Here is a 27,467-nt window from a genome sequence, read left to right on the forward strand (position 1 = left end):
ATTGAGCTGACTTGATCAGGCGAGACCTTCCGGCTTGAGATCGACACCCATACCGCACTCTCCCCATTGGCATCGGTGCCCCACCCAGCGCACTTGGTCCGCGAATCCTGTAGCAAAGATGTCAAATGTATCAGATGAGTATCCCTCTGACACTTCTGAGTGGTGAGTGTGAGTGGCATACAGTGATACATCGGCTTGAAAGCCCAAGAGTACAACAGATGAGAGTCCGTACCAGACAGAGCTGCAGCGACCGGAACAATGTTGCACCGTCGTGATACGAAGACAAGGTTGCATAGGCGTCATACCAGACTCGCCTAGTTGGACTCATTACCAGCTATCTGATCAGCCAGTGTACTCTCCCCTATCCTCGCAGACATCTACTCACACGCGTCAAACCCCAAATCCTCATCATCCTGCACGACAAAGCTCCCCAGCTCGTACTCATTCTCGCTGTCTGCCCCCTGCTCTGTCGCCGCCCCCTCACTCCGCTCATCATCTGTGACTAGCACCGGCCGCCTGGCCTTGGCCAAGAAGCCTTCCGGATTACCGCGCGGGTTGACGCCGAGTCCCGCTTTGGATCCCGCCTGGGTGGAGAGCCCAGCGAGGTAGACGGCGCGTTGATTGTAACCCTTGGGAGCTTGGGTGGGAGCAAAGTCTTTCCCGGCGAACTTGCGATCCGACTCGGTCTCTTCGTCCTGAGATGGCTCGTCCGCCGAGTCCGTACCAGATATCTCAACATCTACGTCGAACTAAGCGATCAGCTTATTCTCAAGGCGGAAGTGAACTGTGAAGATAGCTCACATATTGCTGAACCTGAGCTTTAGGCACCTTGCCTTTCCCCTTTGGTCTGGGTCTACGCGGGACGACAGGACTAGAAGCCGGATCACTGCTCACGGTGGCTACCCTCGCGGCCCCCCCTCTGAGCGGTAAGAACGGACTCGACACTGCGTCCTCATCCACCGGACCGCTCTTTGCTTCTTTGTCTGAAGACGTCTCGAAGATCCTTGCCCGCCTGGCCACCGGCCGACGCACGAGGAACTGGGTCGCCTCGATCCCAGGCGTGGGCACCGAGCGTGGACCGGCAGGTGACGATGAGCGATGGGCCGGAATAGGCGGAGGAGGCATATCGAGGGTAGATCTTGATGGGCCGAGGGGCGTGGCCTTGGTCACGACCTGAGAGGCGGGTCTGGACTTGGACAGCCCGATCCGACGGGGCGGAGCAGAAGGTACGAGCGTCTCGTCCTCGTCGACGTACTTCTCTTGCGTCAAGATACGCGGCAACGCCACCACCTCCTCGTCACTGTCGTTCCAGGACAAGTCGATCGGGTCGATCTGGCTGAAACCGACGAGGGCTGCGGTAGCTGGACTGAGGCGGCCCATTCCGCGTAGCTTGTGAGCCTGCATATGAGGCTCTGAGTCGGAGTCAGGGCTGCCGGGCGGGTGGGTAGCTCGTTTGCGGACGGGAGACGGCGAGGGCGAGCTAGGCGGAGTGAGGTCGGGTAAACGAGGACCGTTCCGGAGAGGGCCAGACGGGTGGAAAAAGTCCAGCCCTATCCGGTCGATCGATTCTTGCCTCTTGCGCTCCTCCTCGTCCTTTTTCCTCCTGATCACCTTGGGATCGGTCGGATCCTCCTTTGGCTCCGCCGCCTCCTCGTCCTCCTCAACGACCGCCTTACCCTTCTTCCCCTTGGCTACCTTCTTTGCCTTCGCCCCGCCCTCCGCGACCTTCTTTGTCTTCTTCGCTGGTCGGCCCGCAGCCGTCTTGACCGGCCCGTAAAGCAGCTCCTCGTCCTCCACCACATCATCGTCCCCTCCACTCTCGCTCCGGACCGGACTGGCACCCTTCCTCTTCTTTCCCTTACCCTCCCCAGCATCCGCCGTAGCCTTCCCCTTGCCTTTGCCGGTCGTAGTAGCCAGACCCGCCTTGGCCTTCCCTTTCCCAGCCACGGGCTTCCCCTGCTCCCTCAGCAACTCCGCCACGCTCCGGAACCCATTCGCCGCTCCCTCAGGTATCGCATCTCCCCGCTGTACCGCCCCCGCCCCCGCCTCCTTGTCCTTGGCCTTCGTCTTGGACTTTGGCGTGGCGACGATCTTGCGTTTCTGGTCTTCCGGGTCCCACGGGTCGACCGGCATCTCCTTCTCTTCGCACTTGGGGAACGGACCGACCGGGAGGAGTCGCTCGACGTCTTCGAACAGCTCGAGGTTGCGAGAGTGTAGGATTTCTTCTTGGATCTCCCGATGCGTCTGCTGGGCGCTATCCCAGTTCAGGTCTTCGCGATTCCCGGACATGAGGACGTGGACCTGCCCGGAGCGTTTTCTACCGGTACGACCGATACGTTGGAGCTGTTGACGTCAGCTATACCTCGGTCTTCGACCTGGGACGGAGTCTAGCTCACCAACTTGATACTCTGCTTAGGCATATCATAGATAATGACAAAGTCGACCTCTCCGATATCAAGACCCTCCTCGCCGATAGAAGTAGATACCAAGATATTGTGTTTGCCTTCTTTGAAGTCGACAATGGTCTGTATACTGTTAGCTATGACCTCATATGCGCATCGAAGAGCCCTCGAACTAACCTTCTTCTGCTCCTTCTGGTTAAACCCCTTATCATTCTCCTGCTTTCCCTGCGACTGACCGACGAATTTGGTAGCCTTCAGCAAGGCAGGGTGATCATTCAGCATATCCTACCCTCGTCAGCGACTATCCTCAAGAGCTAGCCCGAATGGTACTCACCACCACCTCCAAGACACAATGCCGGAAAGAGCAAAACACCATCGCCCTCGTATCATTCTTGATCCCATGCACCTTCTCGTCCTCTGCAGCTTGGGTGAAGTGTGCAAGAAGCTGGTCCGTCAGCTCGATCTCGTATAGTTTCGGGCGACTCCAACATCGACAAAGGTGAACGCACCAGTTCTAATGTCTTGCCCATCTTCGGATGCGCATCACTCCTCCCCCTCCCTCCAGCTCCTATTCGCATGAGGTTCATCTCCGCCTCAACATCCCGCAGCAGCTTCTGAAATTCCAGGTTGTTCCGCAGGGAATTGGAATTTCCCTTGGACCCGACTTTCTTGCCCGTTTCTTGCGAGGTGTTACCGGCTATCTCGAGGAGGGTCGCGCGGAACATGCCTAACGAGAATTCGAGCTACCTTGTCAGCTCAATGTCACGGATTATGGCAGGAGTAAACAGCTTACAAGATGGGTCATGGCTCTGGCCATCTGCTCAAGACTCTGCAGCGACCCCAGTGCCCACCTCACCCCGCTTGTCCGGTCCCGACTGATCTCCATACGCTTCGCCGTAAGCCGGAAAGGCTTGAGACGCTTCGTATCGAGGTCGCGGTCCATCAGGACACCCTTGTCTACGAGCTTCTGCACCATAGGCTGCGAGCATCAGCCAGAATCCGCAAGTAAGAAGTGGTCATAGCTTACCCGCATCAAGACCGCCCAGCGATCTCTGAATCCCTCAATGACATCCGACATGGGTACGACATGCTGCTCTGTGTGCTGCTATATCAGCTTGGTCCTTATATCCCGAACTCGAAACCTACCTTCTCATTCATGTACTTGCTAATGGCCGGATCCTCCGCCTCCCTGATCTCGATCCGACTGATATGCAGCGCATCTACCACGCCCTGGACTTTCGGTACATCTGCCCCAGGGGTGGCTGTGAGGGCCAGTACTCGGAAGTGCGGTTGGTGAGCGGTAAGGTAGGCGAGGATGGTGGTATAGGCGTATGATCCCGAGGCTTTGTGCGCCTCGTCAAATACAGCTAGGACAATATCGCGGGGATCGAGTCGGCCGGTCGTTAGGTCATTATACATTGTTTGAGGGGTACAGTAGAAGACGCGTCTTTCTTGCCACTGTCAGAGTCAGCGCCAAGTGGCTGGCCCGAGCAGAAGAGACTTACCAGTTTTACTCGCTCTTTTGCTGATACACTGGATCCAGTCATAACAGCCGCGTCCTTGCTCGGAATACCGCAGGTCATTTGACACGCCTCGATCTGCTGGTTGACGAGTGGCTTAGTCGGGGCGAGGAAGACTATCTTTCCAGTGGGGAACCAGCGGTAGACTGGCGCATTAGCTTGACTCCTGTATAATCGCTGGTGCCAAATGGCCAAGTATAGCTTACAATTCAACATCACTACTCCCGCCACAAAGGTCTTTCCCAGACCCGTTGGTAGAGCTACCAAGCAATTATCCGTAAAACACGCCATGACGATGTCGAACTGGTAGTCCCGCTTGGGTCGATTGGTAGGGTAGATGTAAGTCTTGGTGGCTTCTAGATCGGGGTGATGTTTCGGTGGTTCATATGCTTTCGCTACTGAGTCAGCTGACGCATCCTGAACAAGAGTAAGCAGACAACTCACATAAGTCCACCTTGGATTTCGGATCAGGAGCCAGCGGTTCTCCCCAATCATCTTCCTCCTCATCCATCTCGTCCTCTTCATCATCGAACGCCTCACCGCGCTTTCTCTTCTTCTGCGCCTCCAACGCATCCTTATTCTTGATGACCTTCTTCCGCCCCGTAGCTGCAAACGCTGTCCGGTCCCATATCTTCCCCTTGGTCGTCTGGTTCTCTCTGCGGAAGTTCAGATGGGTCTGGACGCCGGTAGGTCCGCTGGAAGTGCGTCCGAGGCGAGAACCAGATGCCGCGGGAGGGTGCAGGGCGCGAGAGGACGACGCGACCGCGTTCTTGGGTATGGGCTTGAATCCTAGACCTTGCGATGGGGGTTTGGAGGAAAGACCGAGGAGGGCGAGACGGCGAGCTTCGGCGCCTTTGGACCGGGGCGACAGCGGGGCATCTCCCTTGGGTGGAACGGGCTGCTTCTGGAAAGCGAGCTGCGGAGGTCTTTGCGGTGGACGAGAGGACGATCCCGAAGCCGCAGAGACGCTCCGTTGGGCTGCTGTCCAGCCCTTGTTGAATGATGTGACGGGGTGAGAGGTTGTCCGGGCGATGTTTTTGGTTTGTCCAGCAGCAGCGGCGGCGGATGTGCTGGCTACAGCAGTGATGTTGTCTACCTCGCGGAGGAAGGAGTCGTCGAATGCGTCGTCAAAGCCATAGTCGTCGGACATGGTCCGGTTGTCGTGAGGTCGGTTGAGACGACTGTATCCGAGGCGATTATGGACAGCGCAAGGCTCAAGATGGGTATGTATATGACAGGTCTACCGGAGGGTGGTCATGAGAGGTCGTCACAGCAAGAAGAAAGGCAAGCAAGAGATGTAGATAGATGGCCACTAGGTCCAAAAAGCACAACGAGAGGGAGCTTGAGCGAAGTCAAAGTCAACAAGAGGATCGCTGCGCGTCACGTCACCTCCAAAGCCTAATCCACGTGGCGCAGTAATGCGGGGTAATAACAGTAGTTGTGCGGGGTAGTGGTCGACTCGAAGCTCGTTATCTCGCAGCTTTTCCTTTGTTGTTACAAGACAAGAGGCAGACACTGGCCCGCGCCTGCGTCTGGACCACACACCGACACTGGTCAGGAACCTTTAGCCCTTGCGAGAAAGCTATCATGAAGATGGAGGACGCTGAGACCTACAATTGTCAGTCCTTTCCCCCCGCCTGGCTGGCTCGAGGTTCAAGGTTGCACTCATATCGAGCTACAGCTGAGAAGCCCACTGACACATCAAGTTTTCTTCTACGGTACTCTTTGTCACCCCACCATCCTCTCGCGCGTCCTGCGCAGACCGGTCGACGGGCTGCAATTTGAAGATGCCATCTTACCGGTTCGTTGACTGACCTGCTTCTCATCTACGCTGGGGTGACATCAGTCCGAGCAGCTGATCAGCCAAGGGGTACACCAGGCACCATGTCAAGAACGAGGACTACCCTGCTGTGATCGACAAGCAGTCAGCTGAGAAGCTCTTATCTGCCACCTCGTACGTGGCGGATGACGACTACAAGGGTGCTTTGGAAGCTGATAAGGCAGTGAGGCTCGAGATGTCGACTTCAGCACGCGCGGTACACTTGTCAAAGGGCTGGATTTGCGCGATGTCATGGCTCTTGACACTTTCGAGGGAAATGTGCGTGCCATCTACAGCTGATTCAAGCTGCTCAAATCGCACTGTGAAGCTGAACTGCTTAGCAATACGCTCGGCGCCAGCTGCCCATACGGATCATGGGGTCCGGTCCGGCCATATCGCAGGCAGACCGTGCCGACTCTTCAGGCGTATCGAAGCCCTCCTCGGCACTCAGCGCCGTCGGACAGGCTGTTGCGGCAGTCAAGACCGCTCTGAGCCCAGATGGGCCTGGCGGGGGTCTGAAGGGGGACCAAGCGGACGACGCGGGGCAAGTGGCCTGGGTATATGTCTGGAGCGATGATATCAAGCATCTCGAGCCGAGTATCTGGGAGTGAGTCTCCGTTCGTGCTCGATCATCCTGAGCGAGCCGATGCTGATTGAGTCAGCTTCGAGACCTTTGTCAGGGACAAGGCGGACGTCTGGACTGGTTCCTCGACGAAAGAGTACGACGATGTCGAGCGGCATCATGCAGAGCAGAAGTCCCACGGAACCACCGGCGAGCAAGCCAGAAATGGTACCGCGTCTGAGCTGGAAGGTCAGCGTAAAGAGGGATATCCTGATTTCGGGCACAACATGCTCAAGTACTGGGCCTTCAAGGACGGATGTAAGTCATTACAACATACACTTATGAGGATCGTCAGAGCTGACGCTTCAGATCTCAACTTCAACAACGGTTCCTACGGCTCCCCACCGCTGCCCGTCCTCCGTGCCATCAGATCCCTTTCGGACGAGTGCGAAGCCCGGCCTGACCACTTTATCAAGCGAGCTTACCTGCCTCATCTCCATGAGGCCCGGCGGCGCGTTACGGAGCTCATCGGCGCGTCCATGGACGAGGTGGTGATCGTTCCTGGAGCGACGCATGGGATGAATAATATCCTGAGGGAGATCGATTGGGCAGAAGGGGATATCATTCTGGCCTGTAAGTTGACCATCTACTTTATCAACTGAAGTGAGCTGATCCATAGATAATACAACATACGGAGCCGTGGCGCAGACTATCAAGTACCTTGTCGACCGCAACCCTACCCTATCACTCGAAGTGATCAGCCTCGACTTTCCCGTATCCCACGCGGAAATCGTCAAGCGCACAGAGGAAGTACTTGCCAAGTACAACTCGCCTGCGATTCCGAACTATACTGGTCAGGCCAAGCCGACGGGTCTGGATGTCAAGAAACGGATCAGAGGGCTGGTGATCGATCAGATTGCGAGTATGCCGGGGTGAGCTCTGCTTTCGCGTCCAACTTCAGGATCAAGCTGACGGGGCTCAGCATGATATATCCCATGGACAGTCTCGTGGGGCTCTGCAAGAAGTATGGCGTGTACTCGATGGTCGACGCGGCGCACGCGATAGGGCAGGTCAAGACGGACGTCAAGGCGTCTGATCCGGATTTCTGGGTTTCTGTAGGTCACCCTTCTGGACTCGGCGGGAGACAAAGCTGACGAGATAGAACTGTCACAAGTGGCTTTACGCACACCGAGCTTGTGCGGTCTTATACATCCCAAACCGGAACCAAGGTCTGATACGGTCGAGCTTGCCGACGGGGTATGGGTATGAGTCGGAGAGTCATCCAGCGCCGGGTGTGACGCGGAAACAGGAATGGGCAAAGCAAGTGAGCCCGATTCCGCTCAAATCTAGTTCCTCCTCCGCTCTACGCCCTCCTTGAAACGATCTTCATCATGATGTCAGAGCTGAACACGCAGTACGACTACGTCTCCACCCAAGATTGGGGACCGTTCTTCTCCATCAACTCGGCTCTTGATTTCCGGAAGGAGATCGGCGGGGAAGACAGGATTATAGCGTATAACCACGCGCTGGCTGTAGCGGGTGGTAAACGACTAGCGGAGAGATGGGGAGGTGAACGGGTGGTCATGGAAACCCCGGAAGGCGAGCTGACTGCGGCTATGGTACGTAGCAAATCAGAGTATGGCCTGATATCCCGGCTGACCAAGCAGCTGAACGTCTTCCTGCCTGACTTTCCCGTCCCTGAGAAGGCCGAAGAAGCGCTGGAAGCTAAGAAGTACATCGAGGACAAGCTATTCGAAGGGGACGCGTTCTGCGCAATCGTGAGTCACGCCAAAGCGTATCGGATATACAGCTGATCAATTCAGTACGCGCACGCCGGCAAGGTCTGCGCCCGTTTCTCCTGTCAGGTCTGGATCGAGGTGAGCTATCATCGTGCTACGCCAACCTAGGGCCTCTTACTAACGATCTAGCTGGAAGACTTTGACCGGATAGCGGATATCCTGGACGATGCTATGGCGGGGATCAGGTATGTTCAGCTGCAAGCGCCCTCGAATCGCTGAACATGGCTGACATTTCAATAGGCAAGGCAAGCACCGGAGTAGGGAGATGGTTGGTTCCGAGATGCTGCACCGGACGGAGGATGTGCCCATCATGAAGGACGAGTAGCTGGTTTGAATCGCAATGGAAGGGAAGGGGACATGTGAGTAGGCGGTCTTGACATCCGGAATACCTAGCCTTGCAGCGGAAGGTAGAATATCTATTGTTACATGATGTCAAATCGTTGCGAGTACGCTGCTTAGCCTTCATGCTCGTACCTGATGGGTTGACCGTGACGACCTTTCCGAGTAATTGCGCTTCGCATTATGGCTCAAGCACGAGCGACCTTATCATCCGCCACTGGACCGAGGCAGTGCCACCCACGTGGCTTTAGCTTTGAGTGATGACCCTACCCCCTTTTAACCTTTTCTGTCCCTGAAACAGACGCGCCTGGGTGAAGCGATGAAAGTTCTCTTGGCGCGGTCACCTCCTTCCTTGTCTTCCTCCCTCAGTTAGCTTTTACTAATCAACCCATCTATCTTTCCTACCACTTGCTTGGCTACCCTCCACAGCATAGTCCGATCGTATCTGCAGCGCAAAAGACGATCTCTGAAGTCAGCGAGTTGATCTTGCCATCTATACATCCACCCATTTCACACACAGCGACATCACACTCGGACCTATAATCGTTCGCGTCCTTCTGCGGCCTATCTCGGAGCCTATCGGACAGCCGACCGCGAAGCAGATTTCGAATTCGCGGATCTCATCCTTTCGCTTACTCTGGTCTTTTGACGATTACATCTGGACAAGGCGTTTCGTGTCTTGCACAGCCCATCAATTTTCAGCGTGAGTGCGAAAGATCTCATCTTCCTCCCAACGAGCTGGACGCACCCCCCGCACCCATAAATCTCAGCTTACACTCCAGAACTCATCGCCACCCAGGATGATTCCCTCACTCCTCCCTCTTTCCCTCTCCCTCCTCGCCCTCCCTCTCGCCATTGCCCACCCCTCCCCCGAAGGCAGCCACAATTCGGGTAACCCCTACCGCGAATCCCTCAAGAGAGAAATCACGACCGACGCTTCACGCGTCAACGGCCGCGCTTTCGACTTTGTCATTGCCGGTGGAGGATGTGCGGGTCTTGCGCTGGGCGCGAGGCTGAGCGAGTGGAGCAACGTGACGGTTTTGGTCATTGAGGCCGGGGCGGATGGGTCGCAATTCGAGGATCAGATTGATATTCCAGGTACGTCGTTAGACAAGCTTGAAAAGTTGGAGCAATTAGCTGACGGGTAGGCTACTCATACCTCAAGGGTTTGGGAGATACGACATTCGACTGGGGATACTCGACCACCCCGCAAATAGACGCGCTGAATCTCGTCAAGAAGTGGCCGCGTGGAAAGGGACTCGGAGGGAGTGGAGCGGTGAACGGGCTTTATTGGTGCAAGGGTGATCAGATGGAGTACGATGCTTGGGGACGTACGTTGAAGGATGTTCTCACTCGGACGGGCCGAAAGCTTACTATCCAGAACTCAACCCGAATTCGGCACAAACCTGGAACTGGAACGAAATGAGCAAGTACATGCGAAAGGTGCATTCTCTTTCTCTGCTATCGTACTTGATAGAAGCGGTATTGATGCCTTGCAGTGCGAGACCTACACCGCCCCCACCGCAGCGAGGATCGCACAATTCGGCAATGTCATTGACCCCAATGCTGGCGGCAAGGACGGACCGATCCAAATCTCCATCACCAACTTCATCTACCCCCTGGTCCAGAACTGGATCCCGTGAGTCCTCTTGAGCTCGACTGCCTTCTACAGCTGACGGCGAAGAACATGGCTCAACCTTGGCTTCCAAAGCAAAGATCTGCTTGCCGGCGACACCCGTACGTCTACCTATAGCGCTGCGAAGACTATGCAGAAAGCTGACGAAGCAGACGGTGTCACTATCAACCCCTCTACTATCAATCCCTCAAACGGTACCCGGTGTGATTCCAAGGCCGGCTACATCGACCGCCTGCCACCACGGTCCAACCTCGTCATTCTTACCAACCAGCAGGTGACCCAGGTCATCTTCAACGGGACCAAGGATGCCTCGGGCAACATTATCGCTTCGGGCGTGCGATTCCAGGGCAGCCGGGGAGCCACCGCGTATACCGTTCAGGCCAACAAGGAGGTCATTCTTGCGTAAGTCTTCAGATGCTGTAGCAAATCCGGAGAATCCAGCTGACAAAGTAGCGGTGGAACTATCGGATCTGCCCAGCTTCTCCAGCTCTCCGGTGTCGGACCCGCCGACCTCATGACCCGCTATGGAATCACGCAGAACCTGGACCTCCCTGTCGGTCACAACCTGCAAGACCACGTCTCGGTCGCGATGTACTGGTCGACCCCGCCTGGAACTGTCACCTGGCGCGAGATGTACAACGCCGACGTGCAGGCGGCGGCGCTGGCGCAGTGGAAGGCGAACGGGACTGGAAAGCTTACCTACGTCAACAACGCCATGGGCTGTGAGTTGCTTCAGCCGGGACAATGGGGAGCGGGACGTAGCTGATAATGCTCCAGACAGTAATCTCGCGGACATCACTGGGTCCACGGCGGCTGCTGCTTCGTACGCTGCCGACATCAAGACGCAGCTCAGCAAGACCGTCACCGACGTCACTGGCTGGCTTACCCTCCCATCAACCGTCGCAAGCGGTCTCACCAAGCAGTACAACATCATGCAGGAGTGGCTTACCGGTCGTATCGGCCAGCTCGAAGTCCTCCTCCACATGCTCGGAAACGCCGACAATACCCTCGGTATCCAGATCGCGCTCCAGCACCCCTGGACCCGCGGAACGATCTTCATCAACTCTACCGACCCCTTCCTCTCCCCCTCTATCGACCCGCACTACTTTGGTGTCGGTTTCGACACGGACATCATGGCGTACGGTCTCGACTTTGCTCGTAAGCTCGCCGGAACCGCCCCGCTCTCGCAATACTTCATCACGGAGACTACACCGGGCCGCACCGTCGTTGACGATGCGCTGTACGACTACTCTCGGCGGGTCAGTACGACCGAGTACCACCCTATCGGCACGTGCGCGATGTTGCCCAAGGCGGACGGAGGGGTGGTGGACACGAACCTTATCGTTTACGGGTCGGCCAACCTTCGTGTCATCGACGCGTCCATCATGCCCCTGCACGTTACCGCGCACACTATGGCGTCGGTGTACGGTGTCGCCGAGAAGGGCGCGGACATCATCAAGCAAAAGTACATGGCGGTGCAGGCTGTAGCACCCTCGACCGGCGTGGCTACTGCGGGCGTCGCGACCGATGCGGCCCTCACCGCGCCCCAGGCCTCTGCAACTGCTGCCGCCGCTGGTGGAAATAGGTCGAGCGCCGGGCTCAGTACGACCGCCATGATTGGTGTCGGAGTAGGCGCGGGTGTCGGCGCACTCTTGATCCTGGCGGCGCTGATTGCGTTCTGCTGTATCCGGAAGAAGAGGAACGAGAAGAAGCAGATCGGGGAGAAGGGATTCTATGCGCCCACCGGAGCAGCGGCTGGAGGTGAGTTGACTGTCTCGGTGTCATCTGCCAGAACACGAAGCTGACAATTCAGCTGCTGGCGGATACGCAATGAATGACCTCCTCGCTCCTGCCGCCCCGTACTCGCGCGAACGTAAAATGTCGGCCTCGCCATCGATCGCCTCGATGGAGACGACCGATATGTCATCACGAGCGCCCATGCGGAGTGAGAGCGGGTACGGGTTGTCGGCCAACATGGACGGACCATACAGGTGAGCTGTCAGGCATTCGAAACATCAGGAAGTAAAGCTGATGATTTCGCAGAGACTCGATGGACAACCGAGCAGATACACGAGCGGCCGACTTCCTCCCTGGAACAGGGGACGAGCGGTATGGCCAGCCAACGTGGAATGTCCGGCCGCAGGAACAGCGATACTTGCCTGTCAACGTGCGCTAAGTCGAGGACGAGGAAGCCGGCTGGTCTGGTATGATGACGGAGAGGTTGAGTGTGTATGGAGGATGCGAGGAAACGACATACTTAGATAGAGTAACGGTATGGCTCAGCCTTAGGCGGATATGGACAATCAGATCTTACTAGATATGGCTGCGTAGTATCCCCGCTTTTCCTCATCTAGCTAGATATATTTGACCGGAGAAGACTTGATGCATTCACGATTCATGAGGATGATGCGGTTCGGCCATTGGCGTCTGAAAGAAGGGCTAGGCAGGATCTCAATAAGACAAGAAGTCACCACAGAGATGCATGCTACGCAAATTATAAACCCAAAAGATCTAGACGAGACGACAGAGGAAGAGAGCGAGCGAGTAGTCCATACATACGCTAGCGTAATGTAAATCGAGATCCAAATCCTGGGCGAGAAAGTGGGGGTCATGATAGCCTTCCAGGCCCAGCTGGGGAGGTCGGTTTTAGAAGAGGATAGGGGGTTTATGATAGTCTATGAAGGTTCAAGTAATATACAAGAAAGAGGGGTTGGATGTGTCTAAAGATTCCGGAAGATGGAAGATGAGAGGCGCGGAGATGGAGGATCGAAAAGAGGAGGCTAGACATAAGCCTTGCGGTCGTGTGTCGAGTTGGTGGGGCTCTTGCCATCGTCCCCGTCGCTCCGCCTTTCCTTTTCGCCGGTAGTCTCCCAGTTGTTGTGGCTGAGGGACGGGGCGTGCGCGAGTGCCGGGTCAGACTCGGCCTCGTCCATCGACTCGACGGTCCAATCGACGTAAGTCGAGGTAGGGGGGAAGATCTTGGAGAGGGTGTAGTAGATGGTGGCGGTGATGAAGAAGGAGGTGAGCCAGGACGCGCGGTCTATGGGTCAGCTGACGCTCCGCAGGGCGAATGTGGGAGCAGAAGCTTACAGAAGAAGGCAAAGTTTCCAATCTTGACGTTGTTGTCGATGGCGTTCATAAGACCGGGAAGGTTGATGGGGACAACAACGAAGAGGGTGGCGACGGCTCGCCAGTTGACACCGCCCTTGTACCGGTAAATCCCCTCGTTCTGGTACAGCAGGGGGACGTGGAGGTGGGTCTTGCGGAGGAGCCAGTAGTCGGTGATCTGTACGTCAGCGGTGGTTTTGCTGAGCGTATACGCCAAAGCTCACCATGATGGACAGCAACGGAGACAGGACGATGACATAGCCGCTCAAGAAAGTGGTCAAGCTCTTGGCGCTCGCCTGGATCTGCCACGGGCAAGTCGCCCATCCGCCCAAGAAAGCAGTGAGGAACGCTCCGCGCTGAATGTTGATCCACCGGGGGAAGAGGAAGGCAAAGTCGTTCGACGACGCGATCGAGTTGGTCGAGATGTTGGTACCGAGCGTGGCGAGACCGAAGGCGAATGCGACAAAGAACTTGGCGGCGCGGCTGTCCCAGAGAGCGACGATCGCGGTGGGGTCCCAGTAGAGGGTACCGTAGATGGCCTGACCGGCGGACGCGATGACGATACCGATAAAGGAGAAGGTAAAGTAGACGACGGGGACAAAGAGCATCTGCCAGTACGAGACGGACGGGCGGTTACCGTATCGGGTCAAATCGGGCTGGGGTGTCAGCTACAATCGCCAGCATTCAGAAATGAGGCAGTACTCACCATGTTGATGGCGAGGGTGGTCTTGCCGGCAATGGCGACGTTGATACCGCTGACCCAGGCCCAGGACAGGTTGTAGCCAGTGGCGGTAGGGGGCTTGCTGAAGATGGGTCCTGCTCCACCGGCGGTCTTGACGGCCCAGCCGAGGGTGGCAAAGGCGGCAACCACGGCGAAGATGGACTTGATGAAGAAGAGCCAGCGCATCTTGCGGGGGTGGATCATGACCAGGGGGAATTGTACTAGTCGTCAGCGCTGCGTTGGGTCACCAAGGGAATGACTCACGGGTCCAGAAGACAAAGTACGCGATCATACGGTTGCTGGTGACGCCTACGTTGCCGGGGATGGTGTTCGGGAGGTCGATAAGGGAGGGCCAGATGGCTTCGAGCATGATGAGCATGCAAGAGGCGCCGATGTAGGTGTTGATACTGGTGGTCAGCTTGGATATCTTCGTGAGGGCAGTAGACATACCCAAAGTAGATGAGACCCAGGACCATTCGCGAGACGACGGCAAAGTAGGAAAAGTAGAAGCCCATGCTCGCTCGCGAGGCGATGGAGAAGGGGATATGGTGGCGAGAACCGATAGCTCCGTTGAGGGTGATGGCGCCGGCGATGATGATGTTACCGATGGCACTGGGGGTCAGCGCATGATCGCAGACGTGGAATAGACGACTTACATGGCAGCTGATGCCTCCTTCCAGCTCAGACCCAGAGCAACGATGGATGCAGCCTGCTGCATGGTTCCAACGTTGGCACCATCAGACAACCAGAGGAAGAGGTAGTTGACCCTGCATCACGTCAGCTGGGTCGCGCTCGAGTTGTGGCCTGTACTCACGCTTTCCAGTTCCTCTGCTCGACGGGAACGACATCGACATCGGCATTACTCCACCCATCGTGCGTTGCGTACGACGCTGGCGGGGTTTCGAGGCGCCAGTAGTCCTTGGTGATCCACTTCTCGGGCTGGGGGCGGGACATGCGCATCCTGAAGGAGGTCTCGTTGAGAGAGGACGGACGAAGACCGAAGATACTGGCCATTGTGAGCTGAGATCAAGGGAAGAATAAGGAGGAGAGATAGATGGGAAGAGGTTGAAATGAAGGTAAGAAGGGGGACATGGTCCTTTGACTGACTGTTACCGCTACCTGTTATATAGCGCAGGCACACACTCAGCGCTTGAGGGTTGAAAGATTAATTGATGGTGGGGGATGATGGGAGGAGACGGATCAAAAGGGAGCGGAGGGGGATGTGTGTGTGTATAAGGACAAGGGCGAGCGTACCTTGATCGTGCCTCTGCGCCTCTTTGCTATGTATGCTGACCCTCGTTACGCCTTAGAGTACCTTACAGCTCCGTTCTAAACGTTCTAGCGGACAGCCTAGATACAGAGGCGGCGAGGAGAAGGTCCGAGCTTTACTACCGAAAGGTCCCACCCCCTTTCGCTAGTCTGGAACAACCCGGTCGTCAAGGGCTGTCGAACAGTCGAGCAAGCTACTAGCCTCAACTTTGCGGGGCAATCTGCGAGATGAGAACAAGCCATGCGTGGCTGATCGAGAGCAAGGAGGGAGAGTAATTATTGCGAGATTAGTGTATGCTCAAAGTCAAGCTGGGATGGAAATTTGACATTGAAGGTCCAAGCGTAATTAGATTTCGAGTGCGTGATAAGGCTCGAGCACACGGATAGCGCAGCCGGCAACCTCGGCGCGGAGACTTGCCCGACTTCTCGGCGTAACGCCGCTGTCACGCCACCCGGCCGTAGAGTACAGTATATGTAGTGTGCTCAGGCTGTGCCTCATCTTGATAGGGTCGTGTTCTGACATGTGAGCAAGTTCTGGACCAGCAAGGTGTGGCCTCATGTCGTCCCTACGTTTCACATCGTAGGGGGACAATCATGCAGGAGCGACTTTCTTGATAAGATTTTCATCAGTCCTATTGACCCATGCAAATGACCAGAGGCACATGGGTACGATGGGTCAAGACTCATATAGGTGAGGTAGAGTTCGACAAAATGCCTGGGCACCTTGGGAACGCTCTCCCGCTCAAGCTCTCAGGCTCGAACACTCATCGCCTCGTCCTCTCTGGTTCGGATGGAAACCGGGTAAATTTGACCCGCCAAGATCTGCTTTCACGCTGTCTGTCCACCTGCCCACGCTTGACGCTCCGTGCCCAAACTTGCAGGCCTGTATCCGCTCGATGAAACGTCCGCATATCCTTGTCTGGCATATCACATGCTCACCTCTGTCAAGACCTCGTTTCGGATCCTTGCCACCAGATGTCAACCCCTCACAGTTACAATCTCGACCTCGTGCTACTCCGTGCCTGGCGACTTCAGGGGCGAAAACCCAAACGTAATGGATCCGGCCGATCGGGTGATGGCACTCCGGACTCCGGACCTCCTCTTCGGCTTAATGGGGTTTTCTCTTTGCCTCCAAGTGCTGCGGCGGCTACGTTGGGCAAAGAGAAGAGCCGCATTCCTCTTCACCATCTCTACTCTCACCTCATCCGCTCCTCCCTTGTGTATAGCCCCACCCACCGCTACACGCTCAACGACGAAGATCCGGATCTCATCACATACCTCGCCCGGTTCCTGGCCTTACATACCCCTGACGACCATCCGTCCGCGTCCGTGCTTTGTGTATCCGCCGAAAGGAGGGTCACATCTCCCGATCACCCCTTGTCGCTTACCTCCGTGGCTCCTCCATACTCCACCCCCTTCTCCATCATCGCCACCTCCTGTACAGTCCGCACCCCTGTCGATATCTACCCTTTGTTGCCATGCCCCACTCCCGCTGTATATAGCCCCGTACCAACCTCGACTCCCCTTTCTCCCGCCGCTGTTCCTCCGCTAGCCGCAGCTGGACCACCCCATTCCGCCGTACTCAAAGTCCAGTCCCCCTCTGATCCGCTCAACCGGATCTCGGACCCGCGTGCATACTCCCCGTTCCTCCGCCATCGCACTATCGGCCGACCTATCCTATAGGGCCTCATAAGCGCACGCGTCCGAGGCCTCCCCGCGCTGATTGTGTTTCGCACAGCACGCGGTGCTCTTGGCTCCGCGGCCCGATACACTGTATCCGGATTGGCGCTTGAGTGGTGCTGAAGCTCAAAGTGGAGAAGGCGAGAAGCGATACCTTGAAGCCAGAGCAAAGTGGGGCAGTCCTTTGCCTGGCGGTATCGAGGCGTCCCTGGCGGAACTGGAGGTCTATAAGAGAGTGGACCGACTTCGGGTGGAGAGAAAGCCACTGGAACTGGAGCATAGGGACAGGATGAGTGCCTCTACAGCTGGACCATCTAACTCCCGGGCAGCTACGGAGCCCCTGGGCGGCAGGGATCTCTGTACGAAAGAGAACATCTCCGCACCCATCTTCGCCTCGATAGGTCAGTCGGGTGGAATTTTTGGCCGCTGTGGACCATGCTGACCAAGCAGGGACCGTCCTTGTCGACTGCTTCGACCCTGTTTCCCGCTCCAACGTCGCCAGCGTCACCCCAACATCCACTCGCCCGCCCTCTCCCACCTCGGACATACTCCCCTCCCTCCGCCTCCTCTCCCTGAGCGTGGGCAAGCCCTCAGGCGGCGCATCAGGCTCTATCACACCTCAACGTAGCTTTTCCTCGGACGATACCGACCCCTCCTCTTCCCTCTCCCTCGCGTCGTGCAGTAGCAGCGCGACCTCACACTCGGAGGATGAGCCGCTCGAGGTGCTCGGCGGCGGGGCGCTGTACGCACTGATAGGCGCCCGGATATGGCTGCCGGCCAATAAGTGTCGGACGCTCGTTGATACTGCCGAAGGGAGGAGTGATTTGGGGCCGGATCTGGAGGCGGAGTTGGAGGGGTATGGGCCGGGATGTTGGGGATATCAAGAGGGAGAGGGGAGGAGGATGATTCGTGCGCGAATACGATATGAGGGTACCGTCAGACTGTAAGTGTCTTCAATCTGCTGCTCAGACTCAAGCTGATAAGACAGATATAAGCACCTAGTCCCTCCCCTTCCACGGCCATTCTCCTCTCTCCTCTCTACACCTATCGACGGCGCGCAGTACCTTCACATCTCGCCGCCATACTCACCAGAAAACGTCTTCCAGCTCTTGGCTGAGCAAAGGCAGGTGGAGGCTGGGTCATCTGCTGGAAAGGGTTCTGTTGGCGGGAGCAGGACGTGGAGGCCAAAGATCGTCTATGAGCCGACGCCGCAGAGCTGTCATGTTGGCCAGAAAGACTTCTTGGAGTCTATCTTGCCTGATCTGGAGATCTTATCGTAAGTTCACTGCTGGTCCTTCTAGATCGCCATCCCTTGATCTTTTCTTGCACGATGGCTGATAATATAGACCCAATCACGAAGAGCTGCTTTCACTGTATGACCGGCCCCTCCTTCCTCTCTCCTCCCCGCTCCTCCGACCCACACTGGAGGAGATCATTACCCACAATCTTCAGCTCGGCATCGGTTCGGACGGGTCTGGAGCGGTCGTCGTCCGATGCGGCAGCCTTGGCTCGGTAGTCGGGACGCGGAAAGGCGGGATCAAGTGGGTCCCGGCGTACTGGGATGAGGAGGAGGAGTGGCGGGTCAGGGGCGTCACTGGCGGTATGTCATCCTCAGTGCTTCAATGGACGAGGAAGGAATGGACGAGGACTATAGCTGACAGTCAGGCGGTAACTCTTATCTCGGTGGCTTTATCGCTGGTCTCGCAGCGTCCGCCGGCGACCCGTACGAGGCCGCACTGTACGGCACTGTCTCTGCCTCTTTTGTGGTGGAGCAAATCGGCCTTCCTAGGCTCAGCACGATCACCGACTCTGTCTCTTCTGACGACAAGGAGGAAGACCAGGGCTATGTGCCACCTCCAAAGGTTCATGGAGCGGGTCAAGAACAAGAAGGCAGCTGGCTGAGACCGGACGAAGTCAAAGCGGAGCGGTGGAATGGGGAGGTTCCGGAGCTAAGATTGGAAAAGCTGAGAAGGAGGGTGGCTGGGGAGATCATGAGGGATTCGCCGGATGTTGATCTGGTGGAAAACTAAAAATGTTGGATCAGTGCGGGTATGTGCAGACCTGCTTGTTGATTTAGATTGACCACATGTCGGATAGAACCTGTTGGAAATCATGCATCTGCTGTCAATCTAGCAGGAGCCGCATCGGCCGCGGGCTGGACTGGAGTAGGTCCAGCGGAAAGGCCGTTCCAGTACAGTCTGCCCGCCACCTCCTTGACAAGCCAGTCCATGCCTTCGTCGAGGCCCGTCCCGGTGTATGCGGAGCAGGAGCGGATGATCCATCGATGCGAGACTATAGAAGGGAGGTCGAGTGCCTATGATGTCAGCTATATTCCCAGGCGGGTGCCTGAAGGGAGAATCCCGTAGCTCACATCGCGGATCTCCTCTAGGGACATGGCACCGAACAGGTCTTGCTTGTTCGCAAATACAAGCAAGGTGGCTCCGGCCAGTCTCTACTGGGATCAGCTGCTGCCACCGCACACCGAAGCCGGCACGGAACGCCATAGCTGGAATCTGCTCACCTCCTCCCCCAGGAGACCTCTCAATTCGGACCCGCAGTCGCTCATCCGTAATCTGTCTCCAGAGTCGACGACCCAAACGACCGCGTCGGTCGATTCAAAGTAATTGCGCCAGTATGGACGCAGCGTCTTTTGACCGCCGACATCCCCTTCGACATAGTCAGCTTATACACGCCAGCGAGCCTGTCGCGGACATCTCAGCTCACATATATTGAGAGTGTACCTGCTTGCATTAGCTTCTCCGCTTGCAATAGCGCGCACGAAAGCTCACCCGTCTCGGACCAGCGTACTGATGTTAAATCCTAACGTTGGGCTGATGGTCGAAATATCCTCACTCCGCAGCTTCTTGAGTATAGTCGTCTTTCCAGCATTATCAAGACCGCTACCTGCTCAGCTCGTGTCCTGGTCCCCCGTGTATTGCCTTGTGAAGCTTACAGGAACAGTACCCTCATCTCCCTTGACTTGGCCTTGTTCTTGCGAATGATAGTGAGCAGACCTTACCGGTCAGCTTCAAACTCCGATTACCGTTGATCCACGAGTCAGCTCACCCATCCTGGCATCCTGCTAGGTCGCTATAGAGTGAAAGAATAGTAGCTGCTTTCGCGAGCTGCCGCTCAATTAGCTGATCACGCGTGACTTGAAACGCCTTACGGCATACCGCTGACTTTCCGACGGAAGCAAGAATACTCCCGTGGTCGGCTGAGCGTAAACAAACAAACGGTCCACTCAACCTTTGCTCGCTTCCTTGTTACTATCTACCTTGACAATCCCCTATAGCTTGATCGTTGTCAGAAGTGCATCCGGCGGCACCACTGGACAGTTGCTGGAAATATGTCGTCTGCTCGACCCCCATCTCGCGCTTCAGGCCTTTTCGAGCAAGACCAAAATCTCAACCTCAACCCCTCCTCCGCCGAAGCGAGCATGAGTCCCTCGAAGCGACGCCAATCCCGACGACAATCTATGGGCGGGGAAGAGAAGGCCGAGGAGACTTCAGGAGCTACTGCTAGCGGACGAGGAGGACGGGTCGGATTCGCATCTTCCAGTTCTTCTCAGTTGTCTACGGGGAACACGGAGGAGTTGAGCCCGAGAAGGAAGGCGAGGCGGAGCATGGTATGTCGTCTAGCAACGCTCAATCAGCTGGAGAAGGCTTTAGGGTCAGTCAAGTACGCAGCTGATGATCTCAGCAACCCCGCAAATCCATTCTCAAGACCAATATCTTCGCTCGAGAAGATGACACCACCGACTTTACGACCGGGCTCAATAATCGCGCAGAGCATACTATCGCCATGGGCAGCTTATCCCGGCGGGTTAGCTTTGCCTCTAAAGCATATGTCCGGTAAGCTTTCTGTTGCTGTAAGCTGTAGCAGCATGTACGAAAGCTGACTTTGCAGAATGTTTGAAAAGCCTACCCCGAAATCCCCTTCCAACAAACGCCAGTCCCTCCCCGCCGCCCGCGCCCCCGCTCACTCTCGCCGCTCCAGTATCCAGAACGTCGGTTCCATCCAAGCCGGCCCTCGCTTCGTCGCTGAAGGCGAGGAAGAAGGCGAAGCGTCCATGGATATGGACGACACAGCCTCGGAACAATCGGACAGCTCGGACGAGGACGGCGCGGTCCTCGGCTCCAACGCGGACGGATCACGGCGATACTCTGGGCAAGGAGCCCAATTCGTCCTCGGCGGACCATCGCTCGCGCAGGTGCAGCATGTCGAGGAGGCGCAGCCAGGGGATGAGGATAGCGATGCGGAGGGAGAGATGGATATGGAGGTGACACAGGTGGTATACGGGGGAATTATGGACCGGCGGACGTCTATGGCTGCCAGCGAGGCGTCGGAGGGGGATTCGCTCATCTCCACTGGAGGAGAGGACCAAACGGTCGACTTCACCATCGCGGTCGGAGGGCTCATGCCTCACTCTCCGCCCATCGAAGGCGCTGCCAACCTCCGCGCATCTATCGGATATGCCGCGCCCCAGTCCCCTGAAATGGGCTCGGTTCCGTCGTTACGGTCTCGTCCGGGTCAACAAGGCGAAGAGGACGAGATGGCGATGGAGGAGACGATTGCTATCGGCGGGATCATCGGCGCAGACGATACAATGTCAACCGCCTCGAGCGCGGGGAACGACACCATCGCGAACAGGGAGAGGACTATGACTTTCTCTTTCACTCCCGTCGGCGGAGCGCTTCAGGAGGAAGAGGACGAAAGGATGGACATGACTGTCGCGATAGGCGGAGTCATGGGTCGGGATGCTACCCTGCACGCTGGGCCTCGGGCGTCCATGTCCAGCTCGCCTTTCCGGCCCATCACGCGCCCTTCGGCAGGTACGCCCTCGTTTGCCCGTCCGACCGTCGCTTCGGCTACCAAGACCAAGCGGAATATCTTTGGACCGTCCCCTTCGCCCGCCAAAGCGGCGACGCCACGGAAGAGCGGGATGGAGACTGCCGGAGAGGTCGCCAAGCGGCTCAGCTTTGGCTCGAATGCTAGTGCGTCGGGATCGGGGAGCAGGAAGCGCGCTCGGTCGGCGTCGGTCGGTGAGGATGGGCTGGGCATGAGTCCGAGCAAGAAGAGAGTGGTGTTGAACGAGAATGTGTTCACGGAGGAGCTGGTCACAGTACAGCACGTGGAGGTACAGGTGGAGATGGACGTTCAGGTGGAACGGGAGGTCTACCACCAGCAAGAGCCAGCGCCGCAGCCGAGAAGAGAGATGGGGACGCCTCGGAAATCCCTATCGGCGCCGTCGTTCCGCTCGTCCGGTATGCCCAGCAAGTCACCCGCCAAATCGCCCATGCTCCGCCGGATGCTCGGTCATACGGAGGTGGATGAGGAGGAGGATGTCGATGCTGGATTGGGGGCGGAGGAGGTCGATGACGCCGAGTTCGAGCCGCCGACTATCACCTTGGGGTCATTCCTCGAAATGGCGGGAGTGCAGTTTATCGAGGCTCTGCCAGCTGGGCGGAGGCGCAGTAGTGTGGGCAAGGGCGTGCTTGGAAGAGGCGGTGAGGGTGAGTCATTTCTACCATATGAGAAAGGACATATCGCTGAGTGATAGGAGACCGAGAGTTCGCGCTACACGACTATACCGCCGCCCAAGTCAACAATGTCTTGTTGAACATGTACAACTGGGTACGTTCCCCCTCCCACTTATCTCGAACTACGGAGTGAGCTGACCTCTAGGCCGCCAACCGAATGAAGGCCGACATCACCGATTCAGCTGCGGCGCTCGCTCAGACCGAGACGGACTGCTCGGTGCACAACCCGCCCGTCATCCGGGAATACCTCTCTGCAGGAGACGACGAGAAGAAGATATTCGAGATGACCTTCAAGGCGTTCAAGACGAATACGCAGCTGAGGGCTCGGGAACGGTGGTATGATTGGAAGATGGATTTGATGGCTAGGGTGCGGCCGGATGTGGAGGAGGTGTTGGAGGCGATGCGGGAGGTGAGTACCCACCTGAGGAAGGGGAAGAGGGGAAGCTGACGAGATAGGATAAAGCGAGGCTGGACGAAATGGAAGGTCAGAGCAGTGGGCTCTTGCCTGAACTCCGAGCGAGGCAGGCTGCGCTGGCAGAAGAGCTGCAGAGGGAACGAGAGGCAGTAGCGGAGCTGGCGGGATGTGATCAGGATGAGCTGAAGGAGTTGCGGGAGGCGATCAGCGAGCAAGGGCAAGTGGACTTGGACAATTACATCGGGGTGAAAGCTCACGTCCTGTAGTGCTCAGATCAAGGTGCTTTCGTCCGAGCTGTCCGAGTCGGCTACACACCTCGAAAAGCTCGAGCTCAATCTTGCGGATCTGCACGCGCGGCGGACCGAGGCCGTGGGTGCTATCACGATCGCCAAGGGGATGTGTGATCAATTCACCAAGGGTGATGTGCTTCGTCTTCAAGGTCAGTTTTGCGCGCCTTCGTCGACGTTCCGAGAAGACATCAACTGACCCATACAGACGAATACAAATCCCTCCAGTCCCTCCACCTATGGCGGCCGACTCTTATGACCCCTACCTCCCTCAGCCTTACATACGACGCAGAAATTCAGCTCAGCATGGCCTGTGTCGACTCCCTGCCTGACATCTCCACAGCTCGAATCACCCGGCTTCCGCTGGACGAAGGGGCCAAAGTGGGCAGGGCGGTCGGGTATGCGTGGAAGGGGCGAGGGGAGAGCCCGACAATTGGGCTGTTTAGGCTGTTTGAGGGGGCTGTGGGTATGCTGGCCGGTGTCGAGGGGCAACACATCAGCACGGTATGTCTATCTCGCATCAGCTTTGTAGTTCGAAGTGACGCTCGGGATGTCCTAGAACCGGTAGCTGATATATAAGTTCATACAGCGTGTCGGTCAACTCTGGTCTGCGGCCCAACGGATCCGACAAGAACTCCGCCTCGTCCACGTCCAATACCCTACCGTCTTCACATCCACCTCGTCCCCCGCCGATCCTACCGATATTCGGTTTCAATCATCGACAACCCTCATGTTCCCCGCTAGCAGGAGCAAGGTCCAGCTTGTTGCGTCGTTTGATATCGCCACGATCATGCGGTGGCCGGAGTGCGTGGGTGAGGTGGATGTCACGGTGAAGAGCGTGTATGGAACCGCCGAGTGAGCTGATCGCTTCTAATTGGCGGGAGTTCTAGCTGACATCATAGTGAGGTCAGCTTGACGGAAGTGGCGAGGCGGACTGTGGGGATGGCGGTCTCGGAGGGATATCTGGGGTATTTGCTGCAGGCATGCGTGGATGTCAGCGAGGTACAGTAGGGGGTCAAGTATAATTTCCCGAGTAGCTTGGACAGATCATGTTGGGGTTTGGGACCTAGGATACTTTATGCTCATGCAAACACCATGCACTTGTCTACGCATAACGCCTTATCGAAGCTCTTACTGAGCCGCTGCTACTTCAGTCACAGCCACGTACATGACCGACAGAATCTCCACTCCCCGCTCGTAATTGGTACTGAAGCGCTGAAGCTGATGCGCTTGACCCATGGACCAACAGGAACAGATGGTGCATCCAATTCTGGCACAACGCACCACTAAAGCTACACGCTCATTCGCTCCCCGGCTCCTTCTCTCCTGGATTCTTATACCTAAACAAAGCCCTCTCCCTCGCAAACTTGTGTTCCACAATTGGCGCGGGATATCCCAGCTTCTTGAACTCCGCACTGGGCATCTTGCCATGCGGATCATGGATCGCTTTGCCCTTGAGATTTCGGAGCTCGGGGACCCAGTATCGGATATAGTCGCCGTTGGGGTCGCATTTCTCGGATTGGGAGAGCATGTTGAAGATGCGCTGACGGGTGAGCTCAGTTCTCGGACAGGGTAGAAGGGGATGGCGGCTCACGAAGTACGGTTGGGGATCTGTTCCAGTCTGAAGGTGTCAGCTTGGTGCGCTGGTCATTCCGCAACTCGAAACTTACACTTGCCACCCACTGCCATCCGCCATTGTTCGCGGCAAGATCACCATCGACAAAGCTCTCCATGAAGTACTTCTCTCCCAGACCTACAGGATCAGCTCACGGCCCCTTCTTTGCGACCTGGTGCGCTGGAACTCACGCCAGTCAAGCATTAACTCCTTTACAAGGAAACTGGCAGTCACCATCCGGACCCGATTCTCCATCCAGCCTGCCTGATCAGCTCTGCCCATACCCAGATTCACAGCTTCTTGCGGGACAGCACTGACCTCGCGCTTTACATGCCCTCATAGCGGCGTCGACAATAGGATAGCCAGTCATCCCGTCCTTCCACGCTTGAAGGTGTGGCTCGGAAACCTGCCACTGAACGTCTGCAAATTTCTCCAAAAACGGCCTTCCCATCGATACACGGGGCCAGGTACACATGATATGGTTGTAGAAGTCTCTCCAGCTGGTGCGTCAGCTATCGCCCTAGCCACGAGATGCCTTTCCGAGCAAAACCTGATTTGCAACTTGCCTGACCTGTATTTATCAGCTGATGTCCCGCTCAATCCCACGGACTTTACAACTCACTTCTTGTGCCCACATCCCCAACCCCGTATCACGCCCACTTTCCAACTTGCCCCCCTTCCCCATCTTCTTGGCCTCCCGCAGTACCATCCGCGCACTAATGACCCCCGAAGTGAGGTATGGACTGAGCCGAGAGCTATTGTCTCCGTCCACGAGGTTCCGGCCGGTCCCGTACTGCTGCACCCGGGAGAGCTTTTCGTCCTTCTCCGCGCCGTCCAAAAGTGGGTCGACAAGCTTGAGGAGTTGTTTTCGGGGTTTAGTGTGTAGGAATCGGTCGAGCAGCTGTTGAGATCAGCAGAATGCCTAGACGAGAGTGGGAGAGAGGAAAGAAGTACCTCTCGAGCCTTGTCGATACCTTCCGGCCAGGACACCTTCAGCTGCTCAGCATCCTCGACCTCGAATCCCTCGAGGTGGTCCGGTATATCTGATGCATCGAAAAGCTTTCCGAGCTTCTCGTGCTGTCGTACGCCGGCGTCATTCGGCTTAGGGTCAGGCGAGATCTCGAGGAGATCAGGCTCATCGTCCACAATCTTGGCCCATTCTACCATATCAGCTCGCCGGTCTATCAAACGACCGAAGACGAAGAAACTCACGTCGCTGCCATGGGGAAAAGACGCTCATCGGTTTCCCAACCTTACTGAGGATTCTACCAGGCGGGACGACCAGCCGGTCATGTACCGCGACGACATCCACTCCGTTCTCCCGCCCCAGCTTGACAGTGGCGATATCCCGCCGAAGCTCGTCGACTTCGTATTCAAGGTTACAGAATACGTGGTTGGCTCCCAAAGATGGGAAGACCTCGGTAACCAGCCGACGGGGAATGGATAGGCGTTTATCGAAAGAAACGATGTGCAGGGGAATGTTGAGCTTGTCGAATCGAGGCTGAGGGTCAACTTCAAGCTGAGGAGGGGCTCGGGAACTAAGAGGAGGGGTAGGGGACGCACTCTCAGATACCGCAGGTTGCGGAGCATAAAGTCGATCCGCTTGGGTGAGCGATCGTGCATCTTGTAGTCGCCGGGCGAGAGCACAAAGAGCCAAACGAGCGGTACGCCCATCTCCTGCGCTTTCTGCGAGGCCTGCGCGAGAGCTGTGTTGTCCTCGACTGCAATGTCAGCTCCTTTCTCTTGGACCATCTGCACCAGACGAACTCCAATAAAGATAGCTTACGTCGCATGTCCTCCATACGCATCCAGTAGACGACGGATTCGCCCTTGACAACCTTGTCCTTCGGCTGCTGTTGCAGCTTCATCAGTTGGTCGAGAGGCGGGTTGGCATCGACCCTCGCTGCATCTTCGGAAGTGGCTACTTTCCCCTCTGCTCTGATCAGCTCGTCGTCCGATCTCCATCCCACATCAACATGGCCGAAACCCACTAATCTCATAAGCGTTCTTTGACTTCTTCGCATCCCTCCCCGCAACGCCTCCATCCCCATCCGGGCTCCTCCCCCTCTTTCCCGGCTGCCCCTTTGCCCTCCCCTCCCCGTCTTCGGGCGCATCGTGCATATGCACCCCTTCCCCCTTTTCCTCCGCTTTCCGTCTTGTCATCTGAGCAGCCGCGAGATTCTCCTCGTCGTGGTGCGCCTTCCAGAGGTTATTGGGGCCGGACTTGTAGTACGCTGCGGCGGCGTTACCGGAGGACGACGAGGCGGTGCGTTTGTGCCCAGAGGTAGTGGGCTTGGAAGGGGATAGACCGAGGGATTTGGAGGGTGTGTCGAAGGAGAGGGTGAGCTGGGGCATGCGGCGTGCGGTGGGTGCGGTTCGGAGGAGCGCTGGTAGTAGCTTCAGGCGCATATGATGCGCAGAGCGGTATTTGCGTGCTGATGTGGGCGTGTAGGACTGGTTGGAGTGGTATGAGGCGAGCTTGATGATGCTAAGTGAGAACCAACACCTTCTCCATCCGCCGATCTGTCGCATTTGTCTGATCAGTTTGATCGCAAAGTCAACAAATGACGTCATTCGGTCGCGTCCTGGATTCTGCACTGCAGAGCTGCAGAGCGGATCAAAGCTGCCTCCTCAGCACATTGAGCCATTGAGGCACAGAACACACCACGCTGCTCACAACGAGCTTTGAAAGATACATGACTGGCTGCAATACTTTGACTTCTACTTATCCTGACCGACTGAACCCGATACC

At 56.7% G+C, this 27,467-nt stretch overlaps 8 protein-coding genes across 8 annotated transcripts; 4 read left to right on the top strand and 4 right to left on the bottom strand.

The window, feature by feature from the left end:
* Nucleotides 1–377: 377 nt before the first annotated feature.
* MKK02DRAFT_18316 (uncharacterized protein) lies at nucleotides 378–5,072 on the bottom strand (the record flags this gene model as incomplete). Its single annotated transcript, XM_053085925.1, has 17 exons — nucleotides 378–454; nucleotides 485–749; nucleotides 802–1,242; nucleotides 1,291–1,698; nucleotides 1,768–1,851; nucleotides 1,948–2,343; nucleotides 2,397–2,525; nucleotides 2,580–2,687; nucleotides 2,737–2,847; nucleotides 2,912–3,145; nucleotides 3,196–3,381; nucleotides 3,430–3,504; nucleotides 3,549–3,860; nucleotides 3,908–4,068; nucleotides 4,129–4,311; nucleotides 4,367–4,774; nucleotides 4,862–5,072. The coding sequence occupies 17 exons, from the start codon at nucleotides 5,070–5,072 to the stop codon at nucleotides 378–380; spliced, it is 3,789 nt and encodes a 1,262-aa protein (XP_052943193.1).
* Nucleotides 5,073–5,509: 437 nt separating this feature from the next.
* On the top strand, nucleotides 5,510–8,427 carry MKK02DRAFT_39038 (pyridoxal phosphate-dependent transferase; the record flags this gene model as incomplete). The annotated part of the gene is made up of 15 exons (XM_053090413.1): nucleotides 5,510–5,540; nucleotides 5,629–5,723; nucleotides 5,791–5,876; nucleotides 5,927–6,020; nucleotides 6,083–6,348; nucleotides 6,404–6,621; nucleotides 6,673–6,936; nucleotides 6,983–7,235; nucleotides 7,286–7,418; nucleotides 7,466–7,627; nucleotides 7,719–7,922; nucleotides 7,971–8,081; nucleotides 8,127–8,180; nucleotides 8,232–8,287; nucleotides 8,343–8,427. 15 exons carry the CDS (start codon nucleotides 5,510–5,512, stop codon nucleotides 8,425–8,427), a joined length of 2,112 nt encoding a protein of 703 aa, XP_052943194.1.
* Nucleotides 8,428–9,241: 814 nt separating this feature from the next.
* On the top strand, nucleotides 9,242–12,253 carry MKK02DRAFT_39039 (uncharacterized protein; the record flags this gene model as incomplete). The annotated part of the gene is made up of 10 exons (XM_053090414.1): nucleotides 9,242–9,539; nucleotides 9,590–9,772; nucleotides 9,823–9,884; nucleotides 9,941–10,080; nucleotides 10,126–10,178; nucleotides 10,230–10,479; nucleotides 10,531–10,799; nucleotides 10,855–11,838; nucleotides 11,891–12,068; nucleotides 12,121–12,253. 10 exons carry the CDS (start codon nucleotides 9,242–9,244, stop codon nucleotides 12,251–12,253), a joined length of 2,550 nt encoding a protein of 849 aa, XP_052943195.1.
* A 604-nt stretch (nucleotides 12,254–12,857) lies between these two features.
* MKK02DRAFT_18317 (allantoin permease) lies at nucleotides 12,858–14,866 on the bottom strand (the record flags this gene model as incomplete). Its single annotated transcript, XM_053085926.1, has 8 exons — nucleotides 12,858–13,117; nucleotides 13,168–13,363; nucleotides 13,410–13,841; nucleotides 13,892–14,127; nucleotides 14,171–14,313; nucleotides 14,357–14,518; nucleotides 14,563–14,673; nucleotides 14,721–14,866. The coding sequence occupies 8 exons, from the start codon at nucleotides 14,864–14,866 to the stop codon at nucleotides 12,858–12,860; spliced, it is 1,686 nt and encodes a 561-aa protein (XP_052943196.1).
* A 2,278-nt stretch (nucleotides 14,867–17,144) lies between these two features.
* MKK02DRAFT_34834 (Ribokinase-like protein) lies at nucleotides 17,145–18,885 on the top strand (the record flags this gene model as incomplete). Its single annotated transcript, XM_053089025.1, has 6 exons — nucleotides 17,145–17,256; nucleotides 17,306–17,798; nucleotides 17,844–18,131; nucleotides 18,202–18,455; nucleotides 18,521–18,702; nucleotides 18,781–18,885. 6 exons carry the CDS (start codon nucleotides 17,145–17,147, stop codon nucleotides 18,883–18,885), a joined length of 1,434 nt encoding a protein of 477 aa, XP_052943197.1.
* An 80-nt stretch (nucleotides 18,886–18,965) lies between these two features.
* MKK02DRAFT_28986 (putative ADP-ribosylation-like factor) lies at nucleotides 18,966–19,925 on the bottom strand (the record flags this gene model as incomplete). Its single annotated transcript, XM_053087678.1, has 7 exons — nucleotides 18,966–19,169; nucleotides 19,227–19,307; nucleotides 19,377–19,522; nucleotides 19,580–19,596; nucleotides 19,645–19,755; nucleotides 19,809–19,869; nucleotides 19,922–19,925. The coding sequence occupies 7 exons, from the start codon at nucleotides 19,923–19,925 to the stop codon at nucleotides 18,966–18,968; spliced, it is 624 nt and encodes a 207-aa protein (XP_052943198.1).
* Nucleotides 19,926–20,765: 840 nt separating this feature from the next.
* Nucleotides 20,766–24,111, top strand: MKK02DRAFT_18308 (Spc7 kinetochore protein-domain-containing protein; the record flags this gene model as incomplete). The annotated part of the gene is made up of 9 exons (XM_053085924.1): nucleotides 20,766–20,984; nucleotides 21,075–22,365; nucleotides 22,413–22,492; nucleotides 22,544–22,807; nucleotides 22,855–23,034; nucleotides 23,087–23,252; nucleotides 23,309–23,604; nucleotides 23,681–23,955; nucleotides 24,003–24,111. 9 exons carry the CDS (start codon nucleotides 20,766–20,768, stop codon nucleotides 24,109–24,111), a joined length of 2,880 nt encoding a protein of 959 aa, XP_052943199.1.
* A 289-nt stretch (nucleotides 24,112–24,400) lies between these two features.
* MKK02DRAFT_18294 (DNA photolyase, FAD-binding/Cryptochrome) lies at nucleotides 24,401–26,715 on the bottom strand (the record flags this gene model as incomplete). The annotated part of the gene is made up of 10 exons (XM_053085922.1): nucleotides 24,401–24,643; nucleotides 24,695–24,721; nucleotides 24,771–24,853; nucleotides 24,907–24,975; nucleotides 25,034–25,207; nucleotides 25,322–25,616; nucleotides 25,670–25,875; nucleotides 25,928–26,216; nucleotides 26,279–26,436; nucleotides 26,502–26,715. 10 exons carry the CDS (start codon nucleotides 26,713–26,715, stop codon nucleotides 24,401–24,403), a joined length of 1,758 nt encoding a protein of 585 aa, XP_052943200.1.
* Between the last annotated feature and the right edge of the window lie 752 nt (nucleotides 26,716–27,467).

The sequence above is a fragment of the Dioszegia hungarica genome, assembly GCF_025882075.1.
Source record: "Dioszegia hungarica strain PDD-24b-2 chromosome Unknown MKK02contig_17, whole genome shotgun sequence".
NCBI classification, from domain to species: Eukaryota; Fungi; Basidiomycota; class Tremellomycetes; order Tremellales; family Bulleribasidiaceae; genus Dioszegia; species Dioszegia hungarica.